The sequence below is a fragment of the Exophiala xenobiotica genome (genome assembly GCF_000835505.1).
Source record: "Exophiala xenobiotica strain CBS 118157 unplaced genomic scaffold supercont1.6, whole genome shotgun sequence".
NCBI classification, from domain to species: Eukaryota; Fungi; Ascomycota; class Eurotiomycetes; order Chaetothyriales; family Herpotrichiellaceae; genus Exophiala; species Exophiala xenobiotica.
In genome coordinates this window covers 1,588,935-1,604,625 of record NW_013562489.1, presented here as the reverse complement: position 1 = coordinate 1,604,625, position 15,691 = coordinate 1,588,935, and the positions used below count along the sequence as shown (strand labels likewise).

The 15,691-nt window shown below is 52.1% G+C and overlaps 7 protein-coding genes across 7 annotated transcripts; 5 read left to right on the top strand and 2 right to left on the bottom strand.

The window, feature by feature from the left end:
• Positions 1-14: 14 nt before the first annotated feature.
• On the top strand, positions 15-1,732 carry PV05_09893 (uncharacterized protein). Its single transcript, XM_013456274.1, has 2 exons — positions 15-700; positions 757-1,732. Exons 1-2 carry the CDS (start codon positions 240-242, stop codon positions 1,673-1,675), a joined length of 1,380 nt encoding a protein of 459 aa, XP_013311728.1. The 5' UTR covers positions 15-239; the 3' UTR covers positions 1,676-1,732.
• PV05_09892 (diphthamide biosynthesis protein 2) lies at positions 1,449-3,510 on the bottom strand. Its single transcript, XM_013456273.1, has one exon. It carries the CDS (start codon positions 3,438-3,440, stop codon positions 1,761-1,763), a length of 1,680 nt encoding a protein of 559 aa, XP_013311727.1. The 5' UTR covers positions 3,441-3,510; the 3' UTR covers positions 1,449-1,760.
• A 246-nt stretch (positions 3,511-3,756) lies between these two features.
• On the top strand, positions 3,757-4,297 carry PV05_09891 (uncharacterized protein; the record flags this gene model as incomplete). The annotated part of the gene is made up of 2 exons (XM_013456272.1): positions 3,757-3,966; positions 4,022-4,297. The coding sequence occupies 2 exons, from the start codon at positions 3,757-3,759 to the stop codon at positions 4,295-4,297; spliced, it is 486 nt and encodes a 161-aa protein (XP_013311726.1).
• A 360-nt stretch (positions 4,298-4,657) lies between these two features.
• Positions 4,658-5,740, top strand: PV05_09890 (uncharacterized protein; the record flags this gene model as incomplete). Its single annotated transcript, XM_013456271.1, has 1 exon — positions 4,658-5,740. The coding sequence occupies one exon, from the start codon at positions 4,658-4,660 to the stop codon at positions 5,738-5,740; it is 1,083 nt and encodes a 360-aa protein (XP_013311725.1).
• Positions 5,741-5,838: 98 nt separating this feature from the next.
• Positions 5,839-8,132, bottom strand: PV05_09889 (uncharacterized protein). Its single transcript, XM_013456270.1, has 6 exons — positions 7,579-8,132; positions 7,329-7,525; positions 7,159-7,268; positions 6,953-7,101; positions 6,646-6,864; positions 5,839-6,504 (listed from the first exon to the last, which is right to left on the bottom strand). Exons 1-6 carry the CDS (start codon positions 7,867-7,869, stop codon positions 5,986-5,988), a joined length of 1,485 nt encoding a protein of 494 aa, XP_013311724.1. The 5' UTR covers positions 7,870-8,132; the 3' UTR covers positions 5,839-5,985.
• A 257-nt stretch (positions 8,133-8,389) lies between these two features.
• PV05_09888 (uncharacterized protein) lies at positions 8,390-9,897 on the top strand. The gene has a single exon (XM_013456269.1). The coding sequence runs from the start codon at positions 8,490-8,492 to the stop codon at positions 9,825-9,827; it is 1,338 nt and encodes a 445-aa protein (XP_013311723.1). The 5' UTR covers positions 8,390-8,489; the 3' UTR covers positions 9,828-9,897.
• Positions 9,898-10,111: 214 nt separating this feature from the next.
• PV05_09887 (uncharacterized protein) lies at positions 10,112-11,472 on the top strand. The gene has a single exon (XM_013456268.1). It carries the CDS (start codon positions 10,115-10,117, stop codon positions 11,297-11,299), a length of 1,185 nt encoding a protein of 394 aa, XP_013311722.1. The 5' UTR covers positions 10,112-10,114; the 3' UTR covers positions 11,300-11,472.
• The last annotated feature ends 4,219 nt before the right edge of the window (positions 11,473-15,691 follow it).

Here is a 15,691-nt window from a genome sequence, read left to right as displayed (position 1 = left end):
GTCAAACACATCTCGGCCCCATTCACTGGAGAGTGGACGATTGTATTCATGGCCATATTGCAAACCATCAAAATATGCAGAAAACAGCAGAAAGCCTTGCACGCCTCCGTTGTCTCTCCAACTTGATGGGCAGCTTTCTCCAACCTCGGGGATTGGGGAGGCACTCATGATACTGGAATTCAGGCTGGGTCGTCAATGGCAGACATGAGTCTCTGGCAGGGTCTCTAGCCAAAAAGACCATGGAACCAGTTGACCATACTTTCAAACTTGCCAAGTTTCTCGCACAATTGAAATATGAGCATCTACCCGAAGATGTCATTGCACAAGCAAAACGCTCCATCTTGAACAGCCTGGGATGCGGTCTTGGCTCATCCCGTGCTCCTCCTGTTGAAAAGGTCATCGAAACAGTCCTGACCTCGGATTCCTCGAGTGGACAATGTACCATCCTTGGCCGTAGCGAACGGGCATGTCAAGATACCGCCGCTCTGGTCAACGGCGTTGCGCTCACCGCGGCAGACTACGACGACACCCACCTGCGCACCGTGATCCATCCTTCAGGGACACCGCTTGCTGCATTGCTGTCTTGGGCTCAGGTGCACCACCTCTCGGGTAGAGACTTTATCCTGGCCTTTGTCGCTGGCGTCGAAGCCCAATGCGCAGTAGGCAATGCCTTGGGACCAAGTCATTACAAAGACGGTTGGTAAGAGCGCCTTTAATCCACCACACGCCGCTGCAAGAACTGATGAAGAATACCAGGCACATCACAGGCACGACCGGCCACTTCGGCGCCGCTGCCGCCATCGCAAAAGCATTAAATCTCGACTCTGCCCAATATGCTGCAGCATTGGGCCACGCAGCAAGTATGGCGGGAGGGATCCGGGCAATGTTCGGTACCGACACAAAGACGCTGCATATGGGTCGAGGCGCACAGAACGGGATACTCGCTGCCAAATTGGCCGCACACGGGTTTGGTAGCTGTGACAGGCCCATCGAGTCTTGGCTCAGACTTGTATCGACTACGGTTGTGGAAGGGGAATTGTCGGCTCTCGCAGACGAAGGCGATTGGCAGATTCTTCAAAACACATTCAAGCCGTATCCATGCGGGATCGTGATTCATCCGCTCATCGACGGCTGTCTCGAAGCTTACGAGCACTTTCATAGTATGGAGCAAGGTGAAGAGTCTTTCTGCGAAAGAATTGTCTCGATCGACGTGGTCGTGAACCCTCAGTGCGTCCGCTTATGCTCGGTCCGACATCCCAAGAACGGCCTCGAGACGATCTTCTCCTTGTACCATGGCTGCGCGGTAGCACTGGTTTGTGGGCGAGCGGGACCTGCAGAGTTCTCAGATTATATTGCTTCTGAGAATGTGCAGGTAGCCTCAGCGCGGGATAGGGTCAATGTTCGGACAGATGGTGAAGTGCGCGATGATGAAGCGTACTTGACGATCAAGTATGAGCGCCCGGGCGAGACCGGCGTTTTGGAGAGCTCATTCCATATTGAGCATGCAACCGGCTCGCTAGCACGGCCAATGACTGTTGAACAGCTCCAGCGGAAGTTCTTGGATCAAGCCAGTCCGGTGTTAGGCGGAGACAACGCTGAAAGGACGATCAAGGCTTGTTGGAAGCTTGAGGACATGGACGATATAGCAGACCTAGCGAACGCGCTGGGACCGTGATCCTGAGCAAGTAGCTTTAAAGGGACAGCGAAGGGGAAAATGACAGTGCTGCTGAGCATGTAGCATGCTTAGAGTTGGGTTCACCTCAAGTCGGCGCCGACTCTCCAACTGTGTATCCTCTAGCGACTCCTGTACGACCTTCTTCAATGAGGTTTCCTTCCATCTCTTCCTCATACTTGACCTCGAAATCGCTACCCAATCCACGCCAGCCACGTTTCTCCTTCAGGTATTCCGCGGCAGGTGATGCGATACCGTTGACAGAGATTATATCGCCCTTGCTCCTTTTCGTCAACGCTGTTGAGGGATTACCGTTGGTGCCAGATCCCGCTGCCCCTTGAAGATGGCTCGTCCTCTGCATTGGTCTCGACCTGGAAACGTAGCGGCCTGTTCGGAGGTCAAATTCAGGAGGTTCAGATTCTGACTCCGAGTCCAGCCCGTGCTCGGCTTCTCCATTCTGCTCAGGCTGGAGAATTTCATCAGTGTCGTTCGCTTGAGTCTGCATTTGTTGTTCCCATTTCGCGGCATCTTCGAGAACAGCTTGAAAATCTGCCCGCCATTCGCCTGTCCATACCCGAGTGTCGTCAGACTGTAATGCCAACTCCAACTCGAAAGGTGTAATGATAGGCCTGTAGAACTCTTTGCTGTCGACCAGGGAGCTCTCCCAGCAGCCAACCACCACCCAGCCGCCAATCTCGGAGAAGTTTGCAATCTTTGCAGGATTGAGTTTACCCACGACAAAGAGGTATGATTTCTTTCCGGCCGCGGAAATTTGACGTTGAATATGAGAGAGCATGTTCATATAATTCTTGACACTGAGGGTATTGATCAATATACCCCAGATAGGCACGGTGGTGAGGGATGTGATCAGAGCGTAGCGCCGACGAAGCAGTAGTCTGGTCGAATTTTCCAACGCGGCTGATGTTGAAGTGCTGGAGGCAGTGAGGTCTGTGCTGTACACTCTTACACTGGCCATGCGAGAGGTGAGAGTGAGAAGGAGTGCGGTTGGCGGATCGGAGATGTGAAAAAGGCTCCATTGAGACAATGATGCAGAATCTTCGAAAACGCTGGTTGGAAGTGTCCGATTAGGGATTGGGGAAGAGGGATCATGAACGATCGAAGCTGCAAACATGTGTTTATAGCCAAGGCCTTGCAGCATGTCACATACTGGCTGTACGTGTGCGCCATATGGGACATCGGCAGTCAAAATGACTTTTGTGTCTAGATCAGGGAACGATTGTTGGAACTTCTCAACTACATCTTTGTAGTCAAGTTTCATAGTTGTGTAGATGTGCAAAACGGGCAGTCTTGCAGTCGGCGAAAGACATGCCCTACCATAATGGACAACAGCATCAGCATCAACATGCTCGGCTGCAATCTCATCCACGCAGCAAGCTCCATAGGATGTGTCGCCAAGAATAGTAAGTTTGACTGGCTTTTCTTCAGAGATGGCGAGATCAGAGATGGCAGTGTCCAGTGTCGCAGAACCGCTCACGGTGCCTGTTTTCTCCTGTGGCAATCCTCTGGCTAGTAGTTGATAGACCCGGGCGGAGTGAGGGAGCATATGGTCAGGGAACTGCAGAGCGACGCGCCTCCATCTTCGCTTTCTGATTTCAGCAATCGTCCTACTGATCTCATATCTGACCTCCAGCTCCTCTTCGGACAGGGTTTCTGTTGCACCAGAGCGAATAGCGTCCGGAATGTCCTCGGTCAGGATATGGGTGTCCGGCGTTGAAAGCACTGGAGGTGTGGTGAGTTGTTCGGCCATGGTCGAGGTCCAATGCTCAAGGAGACTGATGGAGGGAAGATAGTATCCAGCACCCTGGTGGCCATGCTCCGTCAGAGAGGAATGACTGGAGGCTACATAAAATTTTGGACGAAGTCACAGTCGCTACGAGTGACTGCAGCTTGGCGTCGTGGTTAGTCAGCACTGTGAAGGCGCGTTTGATTGGTTGGATTAATGAGCGTCACCAGAGGCTTGACTCGCCTGATGCTTTCGAGGTTTCCTTCTTCAGCAGGCTCGAGTTCAGACCAAGCAGAAATTCTCATCATCAAGTTGAAGCCGGTCACAGAACGAAGCCAACATGCCATCCCTCCCAGCAACAACGGTTGTGCTTTCATTGTTCCATGCTACTCAGACCTGTATTGGTGTCTACACGGGTTTATTTTCTGCCATTGCCATCTACAATCTTAAGCAACGAGAAGAACAAACCGAGCAAGCGGCAAGATACTCGAGGACGGCAGCTCAACAGCTACATAAAACCAGAACAACGCAGACAAGCGGAGCACTTGCGGTAAGCTACCTACATTCTCCTATTTCAGCCCTCCAGGACTGACTGAGATCATCAGACAATCTCCTCTGTCCTGTGCTCTATCATCCTTGCCATCGGTCCAACGGGGGGTAAAAAGCTGCCATTGTTCCTGAGCATAGCCAATGCTGGCGGCATCATATTGGCTTACCGACATATCGCGGATTTCTGGCGCCACAAAGTCAAAGTCCCATTCTTCCAGGACTACAACGAGGGAATTAGAGCCTCGAACCAAATGCTACAAGCATTTCAAATTCTGTCTGGCACCTGGATCTTCGCGGTTGTGTTGTACCTTTGGCCAGGCTTGACATTGTGAGGGTGCGAGTGCGGAAAGCAAACCAGTCGAGGTTTGTAAGCAATACGCAAGAGACTCGGGATGCTCCAGGAGTCGGATAAATGCTGAAGATTGTGGCTCGCTGGGCACATACCCGGCGATGAGTGGGCAATATTGTGGGTGTGATGGGTGCTTCTGCCGGTGGTTTCTACCCCACGAAGCTCTGTGCTGCAACAACCCTCTTGTGCCTCTTCCGATGATGCTTCTGCGGGGTCTTTTACCACCACCACCACCAAAACCGTGGGAAATCCCCAGTACTTGCATCTTCTCTCTCCTTCTCACAAAATATTGAATTGAGCGCGCTCGAACCCTTGCAACCAATCTTAACCCTCTGACAAAGCAATGGATCCCTTCGAGTACAATGCCAACCCTGGCCGCGTGGTCTTCGGACCCGGCAGCATCAACAAACTCCCCGAAGAGATCAAGCGACTCGGTTTGAAATCACCCCTTCTCCTCTCCACGCCTCAGCAGGTCAGTCAAGCAGAAGATCTCGCCAAAATCCTGACTTCCGGGTCTATCGAGCCTGCAGGCACTTATACCAATGCCACCATGCACACACCCTCCCACGTCACCGAAGAAGCCATGTCCTTCCTGAAGTCAAAGTCCGCAGACTGCGTCGTGTCAATAGGAGGAGGCTCAACAATTGGTCTGGGCAAGGCAATCTCCATCAGAACAGGACTGCCTCATATCTGCATACCCACGACCTACGCTGGCAGCGAGATGACGCCTATTCTGGGAGAAACACAAGAAGGTCGCAAAACCACAAGATCAGACCCCAAGATCTTACCTGGCACAGTCATCTACGACGTGAACCTGACAATGACGCTTCCTGTCGCACTCAGCGCAACATCTGGCGTCAACGCCATCGCTCACGCCGTCGAAGCACTATATGCAAAGAACAAGAACCCAATCATCTCATTACTCGCGCTCGAGGGTACCAAGGCTCTGGCAGAGTCACTTCCAGAGATCATCCAGAACCCCCAGTCGCAACCAGCACGCGAAAAGGCGCAATATGGTGCCTGGCTTTGCGGAGTGTGCCTGGGTTCGTCCTCGATGGCTCTGCATCACAAACTATGCCATACGCTCGGTGGCTCTTTCAACCTCCCCCACGCAGAGACGCATACGATCGTGCTGCCTCATGCCTTGTCATACAATGCCCCAGCCATCCCCGAGGCTATGGAGAAGTTGGCATCCGTGCTACCAGGCAGCGAAGGCGACGCCACCAAAGGTCTAAACATCTTGCTGGAGAAGTTGAAGGTCAAGCGTGCCCTGAAGGATTTTGGCATGAAGGAAGAGGACATTGATAAGGCCGCTGAGATTGCCGTGAGCAATCAGTATCCCAACCCACGAAAAGTCGAGAAGGAACCTATCCGTGAACTCATCAGGAGAGCTTGGGCTGGTGAGCCTGCAAGGGCGGATCTATAATTTTCTTTTGTAACATGAACATGTCGCTTGTGGGCAAACAGATAGAACAGTGACTTGTGAATGACTGCTGGCTATCCTTTCCTATATGTTCAATTGTTGGATTTGCCGCTGTCTATCCAATATGTGCGTGTGCAAATCTTCCCTCCCGAAGAGAACATCTTAGATCTATAGTATAGCGGTCAATATGCTTCTAGGTAGGCTTGCTGCTCCTCCGCATAACCATTTGATATTGTGTCAAGGCAAGTCTATGCGTCCAGCCCATCCCGATCATCCTGACGTTCACCATTTTTGACCTCCTTCTCCCCTTCCGGCACCCACCGGCTCACAACTGTAAAGCCCAGCGCCAACGCAATCATGAGGATCCAAATAACATGGCCGCCGAGGAATTTACTCCCGACGCTCGCGGCGAACAGACTCGCAAACAAGGCCGGACTGAACGCTCGGATGCCGCTGACCAACGTCAACGCGACGGCGTTGAGCGTGCCCAACACCGCCGGGCTGGGGCTCACGTCGTTCAGCACGAGTTGGATGGCCGTGAAACTCATGGCAACCCCGGACCCGACGACGAGCGCGACAGGGGTGATGACCCAGAACGCCGTGGTCAGACCGTTGCGCAGAAGGATATTGCATACTGGTAAGATGGCGAAGAAGAATGGGTACGCGTTGGCGCAGAGGCGCATTACTCCCGCGGTGCCGATGCGCTTCTGCAGCCAGGGGAAGATGATAAGAAGATAGAGCGATTGACTGAGGCCGCCGAGGCCCATCTATGAGTGCCGCTTCTCGTCAGCAAAACGGGGCTGTCCAGGCCAAAGGATGGGGGGGAAAGCATAAACGTAGAAACTCGTTGGTAAGTTTGGGCAAGAGCAGAGCGTCTCTGGAAGCCGGCAGAACAAGAAGGGACTTACGAAGAGCGAGATCTGGAGCGGAGTGAAGCCGAAACCGCCGAGGTGGACGGGCGTGAAGGAGAAGACGGGGCTGATGGCAGTGTAGGCGAAGGCGAGGAGCATGACGTGCGCGTAGATGTAGAGCGTTATCCCGACGTTGGGAGCGCGCAGCAGCTCCAATGTAGACATTCGTGGTCGTGAGGCGGCATCGGAGGAGGACTTAGGTTCGCGGACGAGCGTCTGACAACACATGACGGATGATTTTAGTAGTGAAGAGAGCAAGAGCCTCCAAGGAGGAAAGTAGCAGGTGGGAGCGAGCGCGCCGTACCTCTTTGATAAACAGGGCGCTGGTTACGGTTGCGATGACGCCAATACTGCCTGTGACAATGGTCGGCAAGGCATAGGGGTAGTCATGGAAGAACTGGATGTGACCGAAGATGGAGGGGAATACGGTCGCTGGCTTTGCGAGCGCTCCTCCTGTACAAGTATCGTCAAAAACTACCCAAAAGGACCAGGGTATGAAGGTAGACGTACCGAGGATAGGACCTAGGAATATACCTAGATTGCCTGTGAACGCAAAAAAGGAAAAGGCTCGAGCCTGGGTCTTGTGGGTACTGTTTTCGCTGATCATGGTACGGATTGTCCTATGGTAGCCACGGAGTCAGTGAAGATCCTCAGAGCGGAGTGTGCTTGAGGTTTCTTACACAATGGTTCCAGCGAAGAGACCGGCGAAGCAGCGGAACACAATCATCTGCCATATCGTCTTGCTGAGGCCGAAGATGGCCGTTGCAATAGCGACGCCAGCGAGGGACGACACCAAGATAGGTTTTCGTCCCCAATAGTCTGCGGCCCAGCCCCATGGGATCATGAGCACCATTTGTGTCAATGAAAATAGGGATTCCTGGGAAGACACGGTGAGCGTAAGCAATGTGGTTGAGGAGGAGGTTCTCATACGATCAATCCACTGTAGAAGCCAACATCTTCCTCTGCGACTCCAGTGTCCCGAATCATCTGATTGATGAAGGGAAAGATGCAGAAGAAGGCAATGGGTTCGACAACCCGGGCAAAGCAGAGAAATAAGATCTGGTCCTTGGGTAAGGGCTTGTCATCTTCAGTGCCATTGTCGTTTGGTCCACTTTCGTCGTCCCGTGCGGGCGAGGCTTTGGCTGGTGCAACAAGTAAGGCTGTTGTCTCGTCGAGTCGAGGGTCAATAGCCTCGTCCTCTAACACGTCTGCAGACGTCATGTTCAATGTTTTGATAGACGAGAGGGTATCCGAATGAAAGTTAATTCGAGTATAGGTGACAGTAAATGCTTTTTCCACTCAACCTTGAGCGACGACTCAGGCGCCAGACCGTCGTAAGCCTGAAAGAGGGTCCCTGTAAGCCAGTGGTTCAACTTGCGCAAGACGGCCGAGTGTAGAATAGGATGTAGATGACAGTGTACGGAGTAGCTCCTACGGCCTCCGGGACATATGGGATCCGTGACTGTCAGTTGCTTGTGTGATATGTTATGGTTGGACGATGTCTAGACGATGGATCGGCTATCAGAGGAAAAACTCAGGTACAAAGAGACAGTGGGCACACCAGGCACACCCCGGCGGCGAACCACAGCCCTCAGAGGATTGTTTAGTTAAGCTTATAGTTAAATCCGGGCTTTCCCGCAGCTTACACCAGCCTAAAAGCGCACTGCTCTTGGCGGCGGCTGGGGAAATTTCCTCGCTTAGAATCTCCAAATTTGAGCCCACGAGGATTTGCTCTCCAACAAAACGGCAGCTTCAAGCTTCGAGCCATTGTGGTACGGAGTACAACAGTCACCACAGTGAAGCTATCGTTGAAATGCGGTGATCTTGCCCTCCAGCTCGTCATGTTCGACACAATCTGCACTCTCCCTCTCCAATCGGATCTATTTGCTCAAGTCATTCACCCCTCCGAACCTCTATTCGCAGTCGGCCTCTCTTCAGGACATGTGCAAGCATACAAGCTCCCCTCGGACGCCGATGCAATCGACAGTGCCTCTCAAGATAGCTCTGAATCTCCTACGAAGACGACGAACCTCATCAATGGCCATGGTTCGGCTCCTTTGACGTCGTCCTTGCGCCGGTCTTCCTCAGCGAGTGTTTCAGAAAGTGGACTTGGTTCAATAGACACAATCTGGAGTACGAAGAGACATAAAGGCTCATGTCGATGTCTCACATTCAGTCACGATGGGGACATCTGCTACTCTGCAGGCACTGATGGGTTGGTCAAATCTTTCATGACGGAGACCGGCAAAGTCGTGGGAAAGTTTGCAATACCTGGGGTTCGAGATACAGACGCACCATCGGTGTTGCATGCACTGTCGCCGCAGGCACTTCTGCTCGGCACAGACTCGGGGATCTTATATCTGTTGGACACAAGACAAGGCGGGAAAGAGATAGTGTCGAAGGCGAGTCAGACGTGGAACCCTCACGGTGAGGAACATATCAATGCTCTGGTACCTCTGCCAGCAAGTGAAGCAAGCACGAGCGGGTTTCCCAAGCAATGGGTCACCGTAGGGGGATCAACGCTAGCAGTCACCGATCTCCGCAAGGGCACAATTGCCACAAGCGAAGACCAAGAGATCGAACTGACCAGTGTTAGCCTCGTTCAAGGTCTGAAGAAGGGCGGCACAAGTGTTGGTGAGAAGGTATTAGTAGGCCAGGGCGATGGAGTGGTCAGTTTGTGGGAGAAAGGGGTCTGGGACGACCTCGATGAGCGAATGGTGGTCGACCGGAGTGGCCTCAGTATCGAGAGCTTGGTCGAAGTACCCTTCGGCTTTGGAAGCGGCAAGCTAAAGATGGATGAGAGGCTTGTGGCTGCAGGCTTGGAGGATGGGCGAGTCCGGTTTTTGCGAATAGGTCGCAACGGCGTGCTGAATGATATGGACGCTAAGCACGACGAGATTGACGGCGTTGTTGGACTTGGCTTCGATATCGAAGGAAGAATGATTAGTGGAGGCGGCCAGACTGTCAAGGTATGGACCGAAGCTAAAGGTCTTCCTGGTGGAGGTAGGAGCGCAGGTACCAAACACGATCTGTCTTCTGATGAGGATGAGGATGAGGACGACTCCGACATGGAAGACAGTAGCGATCAAGACGAGAAACCCAAGGCCAGACGGAAAAAGAGAAAGGGAAACAAGGGTAAGGACAAGCCTGGTGGAAAAGCTTTGGACTTCTCGTTTTGATGTGGGCAATGTAAAAGCAGTTGTAATACCTACGTGATACCCAGACTTAGTCATGCAGAAATAAATCCGCTTCAACAGTCCTTTCATTCGAAGGCCAGACCTATTTCTTTGAAGAAAGCGAGTATCGCTCTTAAGAACATCGAAAGCATCACACATGACTCAGCTATTTCGCGGTTGTTAGCTGTTGCGCGAGTCATTTAGCCGAGGTCCGGTACTTTCTGCTAGGCATCCCTAAAGAACTTCTCTTTGCTGAAAGTCGTTGTCCCTTTGACTGCTCGTCCGGCAAGATGGCGTCGAGATTGAACCTGCCTGCGGGCTACATCGAATGGAGACTTATTATCGCCGGGACCTGCCTCTTCGCGGCCGGAGCTTTTGCTGGAGGGCTGTTCAGCAAACCCAAAGAGAGCTACATACATCGATCGCCACGATCAACCCTGTTACCTAAGCTTTCGGAAGAGGAGAAGGGGCGTCTACCATATCCGCCGGACGTCTTACCTGGAGCCAGAGATGTCGATACCCCTTACGGGTCGATACGAGTGTTCGAGTTTGGCCCTGAGGATGGACGCAAGGTTCTTCTTGTGCATGGCATTAGCACGCCAGCTATCGCCTTGGGCGCCGTCGCAAACTCCCTAGTGGACAATGGCTGCCGCGTCATGCTCTTCGACCTTTTTGGACGAGGATACTCAGACACTGCGAGCGACCTCCGACATGATATCAGGCTATTCACCACTCAGATCTTGCTGGTGCTGGCATCGTCACCACTGTCATGGACCGGCACAAAGTCCGGCAAATTCTCCCTCATTGGCTACTCCCTGGGTGGTGGGATCGCCACTACCTTCACGTCTTACTTCCCGGGTCTGGTGGACAGTCTCATCCTCTTCGCTCCCGCCGGACTCGTGAGACCCTACCACATCAGCCGGCAAAGCCGCATTATATATTCGGAGGGCATCATCCCCGACCCTATCATACAACGTCTTGTGAAAGAACGCCTCCGATCACCGATGGCTGCACCGCCAAAGAACCCAGAGAAGACGAGGAAGGTCGATGCCACCGAAGCCGTGCAAGCCGAGGTCAATCTCGAATCCAACTCTCGAGCTGTGCTATCCAAGTCACGGCCACATGTCACGGTCGAAAAAGCAGTGTCACATCAGCTTGACCACTATCCTGGTTTTGTCCCGGCGTTCATCTCAAGCATTAGGTATGGTCCAATCCGTGACGAGCATGACCGGTGGAGAATCGTGGGCGAACGGTTGAGGGAGCAAAACAAAGAGAACGGTACGCGAAAGAAGGTTTTCATCGTCCTGGGAGCCACCGATCCCATCATTATCAAACAAGAACTTGAGGAAGATGCTACCGAGTTGCTTTCTGAGAACGTCGAATTTGCAGTGCTTGACGCAGCCCACGACGTGCCGATTACCAAGGGCAATGAAGTGGTTGAAGCCATCCTCGATTTCTGGAAGCGAACTGATTGAGCGGCACGGGGATAGACGTCGGGAAGACTCAACGCATAGGGGAGAACTCTGCATAAACGAATAGAATAGCAAAACGTAATATTTTTCCATCGACAGAAGACTCAGCGAGATACATTAGAATGCTTGATAGAATATTGTTAGACAACATCGATAACTAGAACTGTTTGATACTCGAAAAGCTCTGTCCCATCCAGTCCATCCCGAAATGCCCATCATGTGCACTCTCTCGTGTGTCCATCCTCATGCGTCCGTCCGTCCCTCCTTCCCACAGGTCCAAACCAATAGGCGAATTAGGCGTCGTTCCTGACAGCATTAGCGGTCCTTTAGGCGATCATGGGCCTGTTCTTGGCAAACGTCCAGGACCCTCACCATCTTCCTCTTCCTTCTTCATCATCGTCTCTTCCCGCGGGACTTCACTCAACCAGTAAAGGTCGATACACCAGCGCTTCTCGGACCATTTTTGGATCTGTCCATTGGTCCATGAATGTCATGAGCTCAGACACGGTTTTGCACTGACTCTTTATGTGCCCGATCCTGTCGAATTTGTCGTTTGCAGTCTGCCGCAGGTGGAGTGGCCGCTCATGCGCCCGCCCGAGGAGGACGAAGTCGAGGACAGCGTGCCCGCCGTAGAGGTATGCACTCAGCATGCTACCTCGTTGAGCACGATTGAGAAGGTTGTCGAAAGATGCTGTACTGTCGGTCCTGAAGAATCATCAGCTGCTGAGGGTTGCACCACCAAATGTCAGACCTATTGCTTCGAGCCATGTTCTACTGCATTTGGAGCAAGGCTCTGGAGGTTGTTCACTGTATCCAAGTTGATATCGTGTCTCTTCGATCAGGCATGTCACAAAGACTTTGCCAATATCAAAACGTTTGATGCCGATTTCGATGCCAATCAGCTCATATTTATAATTCGGTGCCGGCACCTGACCTGACTGCGCTCACAGCGCCTTGCAGGTTATTTTGGATGCCTTCCGTTCTCGTCACGATGCTTGCTCAAGGACAACTATTTGTGGAAATTCCTGCCGACTCTCCAGTACTCACCTTTGGAAGGTCATTGAAACCACGCATTGAAATTCACCAAGACATCGACACCCCACGTTGCGCGGGCAGAGCCTCGTCAGAAGAAGGCTGACCGCGTCTATGACATCGGCACGGCTCGTTCCAACCTGTTCATTTGTTGAATCGTTCCAGAGGATGCAAGTCGAAAGCCGAGTCGGGCGATAATCGACTAGGTGCATCCGGGGAACTTTTTCTCGTCTACTTATGGATAGGGGCAGTTACGAGGTCACATTGACCGGAACGTCACATCGCAAGACCACATTCTCGGGAAGGAAGCTGGATCGATCAGCGAACTTGGCCATGAGGGGCAGAGAGAATGCGGCTCTCCGCCACCTCGCAATTGATGTCATTATCTACGGTCAAATATTCCATGCTTATGTTCACAGAAGCCTGTGGTCATGAAAGTGTTCCCCTGAGCTTGTCGTTGCGGCACCAGAATTCTGGTCATGGGGAATCCGAGGTATCGACTTAGCTGCCGCCGGCGTACAATTAACGTCAGCCCGCCTCACTATACCCGGTCAAACCAATGAAGAAGCTTGCTTCGACCTCCACAAAACGATTTCGTCCCCAGGTACCCCGGCCGGGGTCTTGGGCATACAAACCGGGCGTCTTTGTCGCCCGACTCTTTCCGACAGAGGCCAGGATTACATCTCGTCAGCCACTCATGCTCAATAACATCAAGTGATAAAGTACCGACCCTGGATATTGAGCGATGCCACTCCTTCAATCACATTCGTGTCCGGATCTTGATTTTGCAAAGCGGCAGAAAGGCCGATGCAGCATACGCTCCCTAGTGGAACCATGGCTTCTAAAGATATCCTCGACACCTTCCAAACTGAAGCAGCCCTCGACATCGATCGCCATGGGATCCTGGAATGTGATTGAGCTCGTCGATGCTTACGTATATATCCTCTCCTCGTTGACTGCTGATTCGATCGATATGCTTACCTCGATGTGTCGATGTTCGTATACGACACTCCTCCTTGGCTAGGCAAGGCTAAAGGGAATGGCTGTCTTGCTACACGACATTCGTTATTGAATACCTTCAATCCACCTACGTATCGACATACCAGCCAAAAGACAAAAACTTTTTCCACCCTACCAGGTGCGGACGTTTTATTAACGGTCCGTCTGGATTTATAGGATGGGAAGTGAAACTCTGCCTTCTTTCGAAGGCTGGTTTTTTGTTCCCACGCCATTACGCGCTTCTCCCCTTTCGACTCGGACCCCCTCCTGCGCAAATCCCCGACATCTCTTTCTTCCCCGCGTGCGCGCTCAAACCCCCAGAATCACCCCCCGCAACATCTCGCAACTGAGGCCTCCGACCGAACTTACTGATCCTGTGGATTAAACAAAGGTTCGAACAAGTAACTTTTGTCGACTAATGGTTGAATTTTAGTCGCCGCTAGTACGCCCCTAGCCGATGTTAGTTTGTCCTGGTGCCAGCGAGGAGATCGGAGTTGCGGTTGAACCACAATCGTCACTGGCACGCCTGCTGAGCCGTCTCAGTTTGTCCTGAGCCTGCGAAGGATTGTTAACAGAAATTCGACCTCTCAAAGATATGAGGGTTTATTGAAAATGGGTCCTGGTTCCTGCCAAGTACCTTTGTGGTGAAGACCGGGGGCTCGCGATATCTGGCAGGGCGGTCTCCCGCCCAAATTTGAGTGAGTGACAGGAGGTGGCCGCTGAGGAGGGATGGTCAGCTTCAGCCTCCGCCACGCTGCAAGCTACGATCATCTCGGTACTCGAAGGAGGAAGGAAAGATGTCGGCGTGTTAAGACATTCATTCCTTGGGACTCATGAATATCTCAAAGCGATCTACCGTCTGTAACGAGGAAGAGTCCATGTGCCGTTCAGTGGCCGATCATGGCGGGATTGATCGCCGACGGTGAACGCTGTATTCCTCAATCATTTGAGCTCGTCTAGCCGACAGCACAGGTCGCTTCCTAGAAGGCTACACACTGAAAGGTGATTGCGTTTACAAGAGCTAGTGCGCACGTCTTGTGTCGTGAGACGGCAGACGCGTGTTCCACTGTGATGACTAATCACTCTGAGTCCAAGATCGGAGGGGCTCCTTACACATCTCTGGGATTCACGTTTTCGACATGTCCATGGCTTTAACACGTATCCGAACGATTCTTTTTGATGTAAGAGTAATGTTAAATGATACTGCATACGAATACGTGAAGAAAACAGATGAACCCTAGCAGTCCTGCTGAAGGAATTGATGATTAAAAAAGGGCGACACTTCCTGACTTCAATCCCTCGAAATACGGCGAACTTCACACTTTTCCATCTCCATCAAATTCAGAGGTAAACATATCGAAAATAGTGTAATGCGCCTGAAATCATCTAAAGATCCAGCTGGCAAATTTTTCGACTGGGAGCTGCCGACATGGCCGAAAAAGAAGTGCGGAAAGATGATCCTGTGCTGTGTTCGGAGAGGAAGCGGCAATGGCTCATCCGCATACACCCTTTGCCTCTTGTGTGCACACCTCCCAATTCCTTCACAGAAACACCTCAAGACACTATAAGATCTGGCAGCTAGGGTGCTCAGGTCAGGAAGCGCGATATTCTGACTGATTCATCAAGAGGAGAGCGAGATGACTGAAATGATGAAGACTTTTTACAGCTCCTATCTAGAGCTTCTGCTCTATGAGCCTCCCAACGAGAAAGGTACTACCTTCCAATGGGATTCAAACATAAAGAATGTGGGAGGTAACAACCCAGGGAGGCGTGCACGGCTTAGACCCTGCCCGAAACGATGTTGTCCGCCTCTGTGCGGATCCAGCTTTGTCAAGCTTGTCCTGGGATGGTGACGGCTTTGCTCTTCGACCGAAGCCTTCGGGCTCTACCACGCTTGCACCCTCATGGGTTGACCCGTACATCTTGACCAAGACCTCCTAACCGTCCACAGTCTATTACATCAATGACCTTATGACCAGACCAACCACCATATTGGTTTAGTCCGATGGGAGAATCAGATTCTCTGGTCTCCCTACAAGAGTAGGAACCATCTTACACCCCTGGAGATGTCGGCAGGGACATGATCTCTAAGTCCTTAGGTGTCGACATGCCTTTCTGGTCCTCTCGGGCTTGATCAAGCAACGCCTTGTCTGTTGTATCATCCATCTTTTTCTCCAGCTCCCGTACAGAATCAGCAATCTTCTTCTCTTGTGCCTTGTCTATGGGGTCTCCTGTCGGAACACGACCTTGTGTTCGGTTGCTTGAACTCCTAAGGTTCCGAACGTCTTGTCCTCGAACCAGGCGATCTGCGATGGGGCCGGTATCATAAATGTGACGGTCGAGCATCCCTCCGGCTTTCTGGGA